Source organism: Octopus bimaculoides, chromosome 4, assembly GCF_001194135.2.
Source record: "Octopus bimaculoides isolate UCB-OBI-ISO-001 chromosome 4, ASM119413v2, whole genome shotgun sequence".
NCBI classification, from domain to species: Eukaryota; Metazoa; Mollusca; class Cephalopoda; order Octopoda; family Octopodidae; genus Octopus; species Octopus bimaculoides.
Genome location: NC_068984.1, coordinates 114,577,748 through 114,583,686, shown reverse-complemented (window position 1 = coordinate 114,583,686; position 5,939 = coordinate 114,577,748). Strand labels below are relative to the sequence as shown.

The 5,939-nt window shown below is 35.7% G+C and overlaps 1 protein-coding gene across 3 annotated transcripts in view; it reads left to right on the top strand.

Moving 5' to 3' along the window:
• The window catches only part of LOC106872121 (ran-binding protein 9), a 195,390-nt gene that overhangs the window by 73,591 nt on the left and 115,860 nt on the right, over positions 1–5,939 (top strand). For all 3 annotated transcript variants that reach the window (XM_014918985.2, XM_014918986.2, XM_052967368.1), the window contains exon 2: positions 5,537–5,648. In XM_014918985.2, the coding sequence (XP_014774471.1) occupies positions 5,537–5,648 (112 nt within the window). The remainder of the gene's footprint in view (positions 1–5,536; positions 5,649–5,939) is intronic.

The window sequence follows — 5,939 nt, the reverse complement described above, 5'->3', positions numbered from 1 at the left end:
TATATATATATATATATATATATATATATATATATATATGTGTGTGTATATATATATATATATATATATATATATATATATGTGTATATTTCGCCATGATAGACCGCTAGCCACTACACGTTCCTTTTTTTTCTCTCTGTGTTTCTTTCCTTGTTTCTTTCTGTGTTCCTTTCTGTGGAAGAGCGTAGGCTCGAAATGTTAAAGACTTTTCACTTCCTGACCATTATACTAATACATCTGTTTGTTTTGTACACCACCTGTCTTCGTCTTTTGTTTTTTTTGTGAATTCTCCCTATATCTATGGATTGCAGTCATGCTGGCAGGGCTGTGGAGTCGAAACAAAAAAAACTTTGCCTCCAACTCCTGTACTATTGGCACCTCCAATTTCGACTCCAACTCCTGGTCTACATACCTCATAAAGCAAATGCATACGCTTGTATATTGAGTAGGCCTATATGTTATAATTGGTTTATATTAAAGACTAAAGACATTCTGAGTCGGAATCAGAGTTGGTATAGTTTTACCGACTCCATGACTCCGGCTTCACAGCCTTGCATGCTGGGGCACTGCTATGAAGGGTTTAATCAAACAAATCAACCTCAGTGTTTATTTAAGTGTGGTACTTATTCAAGTAGTCTCTTTTGCTGAACTACTAAGTTATGGAGCTGTAAATAAACCAACACCAGTTGTCAAGCAGTGTGGGAGAGTGAATGCACACACAGTGGCATCCACACAGTTTCCATCTACCAGATTCATTCACAAGACTTTGGTTGGCCTGATGACATTGTAGAAGACACTTACCCAAGGTACCATGCAAAGAGACTGAACCTGAAACCACGTGGTTGCAAAGTTAGCTTCTTAACCACACAGCCATGCCTGTGCCTGAATGATTTATTGCAACTCTAATATCACTGTTAATTGACATTTTAACCTGCAATGTTTTTGAAACTAGTCACTTTTAAACAATAGAGTGTCTAGTCACTCATCACCAGTATGCTAACAGAAGTAACAATTGCCATTGGATGTATTTACTAAGTATACTGTGTTTCATAACGTGAGATAATGAATGAAGTGTAAATATTTGTTGTTAAATGTTACAGGGCAGCAGACTCGCGGTCATAGGGTCGCGGTTTCGATTCCCAGACCGGGCGTTGTGAGTGTTTATTGAGCGAATACACCTAAAGCTCCACGAGGCTCCGGCAGGGGTGTTGTGGCGAACCCTGCTGTACTCTTCCATCACAACTTTCTCTCACTCTTACTTCCTGTTTCTGTTGTGCCTGTAATTCAAAGGGTCAGCCTTGTCACACTGTGTCACGCTGAATATCCCCCGAGAACTACGTTAAGGGTACACGTGTCTGTGGAGTGCTCAGCCACTTGCACGTTAATTTCACGAGCAGGCTGTTCCGTTGATCGGATCAACTAGAACCCTCGACGTCGTAAGCGATGGAGTGCCAACAAGATGTCACAGGGCTACCACCCTAGGTATCTTTTCACAGGTCCGTTGTTGCATTTCTTTTTTGTCTTGTTCCTTGTACTTGAGTATTATCCCTCAGCTCCCTGTTTTGACCCCGATTTTTTCTCCCCTTATTAAATTTCATGCATTATGCCTGCGTTTGTTCATTGGTTTCTTTTGGTGCCCATTTTTCTATGCTATAGAGAACTATTTGAAGCAGGATTTTGAGGCTAGATGCTCTTCCTAGTGCCAAACCATACCTGTTTTTCAAGCAAGAGATTTTTGTATCCCAGAAGTCTTTGAAAATACAGAGAAACCACTCATAACATCAACAAGTATTGTGAGCATAATCATTGTTTCACTTATGTGACAACAAACATAGAAAATGTTATTCATGCATGCTTGTGTGTGCATGCATGCACATGTGCACACAAACACATATACTCACTCTTATATAAACACAACTAACTTTCTGTAGTTTTCAGCTACCATATTCACTCACAAGACATTGGTCAGCCCAGGGCTGGAGTAAAAGATACCTAGGTTGTCGTGCAGTGAGATTGAACCCAAAACCACAGGACTGCAAAGCAGGCTTTGTAACCACGCATTCATGCCTGCAAACTTCTTAACATCAAAACTACATCTGCACCTATGAACATGTTGGTTTGCCGACTTTTATTATTTTACATTTAGACTTCATGGGCAGACTCTTGTTTTCTTATGTACTATGTGTGCTTGATATTATCGTGAGGTAATTTATTTACTTTTAATGATAATGTAGTTAACATTGCATTAAGTTTGTATGGATTTTTGTATTATTTAATTATCTAACAGCTTTTTGAATTCTGGGGAAAAATGAATAAAAACTTTTCTTTACTGGAAGGTTTTATTAATTTTTAATGGAGAATTAGTATGTTGTTATAAAATTTGTTTGAAGTTGCTTTAGTTGGTATTCATAGCGCATTTTCTTTTTATAAGTATTTTTTTTTTGTGTGTGGATATCTTATATTAGATAAATATTTACTTTAAAAAAAATGTTTTTTTTCTTTTACTGTATGTTTAAGGTATTGAAAATATAAAAAAAAAATATGTACAAAATCAAATATAATTGGGATTGGTGAGAGTAATTTATAAGAACTTTCCTCTTAAGCTTTGTAAGACTGGTATCTTAGTTAAAGATGACAATCTTACAAAACTGTTGAATTGGTAAACCTTGTATTTTTGGTATTTTGGTATTGTGGTGTCAGTAAGGTGCAATTAAATTTTCTGAAGTAGTAGTCATGATGACTAAGTAGGTAGACTATAAAGTTGTTATTACAAAGTAATAACAAATTAACTTTAAAATGTTGTTCTTCTTTTTTATATTATTGATATTTATCATGTTGAATACTTTATTATGTAATTTTCTGTTTTACCATGTTTTGAAAGTATTATATGACTAATATGTTTACTAGCAAATGTTTTTATTTTTCATCAATATATATATATATATATATATATATATATATATATACACATACATACACACACTTGTTTTTATGTATGTGTGTCTGTGCACACTCACACATGGGTCATTAACCTTCTTAAATTCTGGTGTAACTTGAATACTGCCTCACCTTGTCCTATCTATATTTCTGTACTGTTAGCTCTTTTTTTATTGTATTATCTCTGTTATGTAATCTGTTGTTTTGAAGGGTGGTCTGAATTAAACAACTCTGACATATCAGTTGTTTTTCATTTTTCCTTAGTGCAAACAGTGTGTTTATATTTATAAATTAATTCCTTCAATTTAAATCACATGCTCCCCCCCTCTCTCTCTATATATATATGGAGAGAGAGAGAATTTCACATAGCAAAAGACTTGTCTTTTCTCATTTTCGAATTGCTTCATGACTATTCTTCCTGGCCTGTACAAGTGGCATATTTTTACAAACTCAGATACCCGATTGCCTTTCTCAGGCAGACATTTTAATGTGAAGTGTGAGTAGTAACTAGTTTCTGCCCATTTAAAGCAAGTAATGACTATTTCCTTTAAACAACTTTCTGTATTCTCTCTACATGGGCAATGCCTAACATAAACCATAGTTTTAGTGACTGGTGTGTGTTACAGCTAGTGAAATTGATGGGGATGTCAGCTCATTGGCTAATAGGTCACTTGATTCATATCTTTATAATAATAGTCTCCAAACTGTGTCCATGACCCAAACACGTATTGTACAGTTGATGAGTTTTTAGCTAATGTGTAATATTAGGCTTGAATCCTTTCATGGGTGTATATTTCAGAGAGGAAAAAGCTAACTAATAGATCTTGCAATTCATATCTTAAAAGGATGGTCTCTAAACTGTGTTCATGGCCCAAACAATTTAGCTTTTGCTACAATAGAAGTGTATGATTTTTGTTTACTTAGCCCAAGTTTTTCATAACTTAACCCTTTTTATAACAACCCAAGACCACCTGTAGATCTGTGATACTGACTTTCTTTGAAAGTAATCAAAATTTCATCTTAATTTACGTTCCAAATGCACCCTTTAATAATGACGGTTGTTTTACTCAAAATAATTCAAACAAAGGCAATGTATTTCAACAGAAATTTGGTAACTAAAGGATTGAAGAGGAAAAGCTTCAGCAGGTTGATTACATTTGAAATATAAAACATTATGATAGATTTCACAGTGCTCAACAGCTCAAGGAATTATGGAACTTATAAAATCAAGAATCAAAATTAGAATAAAATGACATGGTGAAAGTCATTTCATTTGATAAGAATGAATTAATTACATGTTTCAGTAGAGAAGATGCAAAGATGCTAACCATTTGGTTCTGAGTTTTTATCTTTTTACTATTTCAGTCATTGGACTGCAGCCATGCTTGGACACCATTGCTTTGTAGGGTTTTAGTCAAATAAATTGAATCCAGTATTTTTTTGCTTTAGGCCTAGCATCTTGTCTCTTTTGCTAAACTGCGAATTTACGGGGATGTAAACAAACCACTGTCAAGTGGCAGTGGTAGACAAGCACAAAGGCGCACGTGCGCGTGCGCGCACACACACACACACACACACACACACACACACACACACACACACACACACACACACACACACAATATGTGTGGCTGAGTGGAGGTGTAGGCATAGCTGTGTGGAGGCACAAGCATGGCAGTGTAGAGGTGCAGATGTGGCTTTGTAGTAAGAAGCTTGCTTCCCAGCCACATGGTTCTAGGTTCAGTCCTACTATGTAGTACTTTGAGCAAGTGTCTCTATTGCCTCAGGCCAACCAATGTCTTGTGAGTGGATTTGGTAAATGGAAACTGAAAAAAGTCTGTTGTGTGTGTGTGTATATATATATATATGTGTGTGTGTGTGTGTATTTCCACCACCACTTGACAACTGCTGTTGGTGTATTCACATGAACTTAGTGGTTCAGCAAAAGAGACCACTAGGATAAGTACTAGGCTTAAAAAAAATCCTGGGGTTATGTTCAATTGAAACCTTTCAATGTATGTACTCCAGTATGGCTGCAGTCAAATGACTGAAACAAGTAAAAGATAAAAGAAAAGATATATATATATCTATATATGGCTGGTTTCTTTCAGTTTCCCCTCTATCAAATCCACTCACAAGGCTTTGGTTGGCCTGGGGCTATAGTAGAAGACACTTGCCCAAAGTGCAATGCTGTGCGATTGAACTTGGAACTATATGGTTGGAAAGCAAACAGCTTACCATGCAGCTACACCTGTGCCTATCTTCTTCAAGGAAGATAGTAAAAAAATTTTGTGAGTCTTCAGTTGAAAATTATTGGCAGTATATTTTTAACTACTCTTCTCATTTGTTATCTTTAACAATGTTGAGTCATTAATTAGATTAAGTAAAGAGAGAGAGGAACCTACATTGTTGCTTTTTACAAACGTATCTGGCAATATTTGGCATTGTTGAAATGCTGAAAACCTCTATTATTGTAGGTCAAATTCCTTGAGTTTGCATTTGGCTTCGATATTATCCTATTGTTATATATTTAATGCATGTACTTTAGAATGTTGTTCATTTGTTCTTCACCATATTTCATGTTTTTTTATCTTTTCAGGGATTGGGAAAATTCCCAAAGATGCAGCCAGTGTGAGATCTACCCACCCAATACCTGCATCTTGTGGCATATATTACTTTGAAGTAAAAATTATCAGCAAAGGAAGAGATGGGTAAGTAAATCTTTAAAATCATTTGTATGTTGTTGTTGTTGTTGTTGTTGGCGGTGGTGTTGATGGTGATGGTGGGGTTGCTGCTGTTGTTGTAATTAGTGGTTTAATTCTGTTGCACTGTGTTCTCAGTGATTGCAGGAATGTATACATTTCAACCACAGATTTAATCATATCAATGCACATCCTGGCACATATGCTTATGTCTTCATTTATATGCAGATGTATGTCCAAATAGGAGCTTGCATGAATGCACACATGTGCATACACATTGATATATATATATATATATAT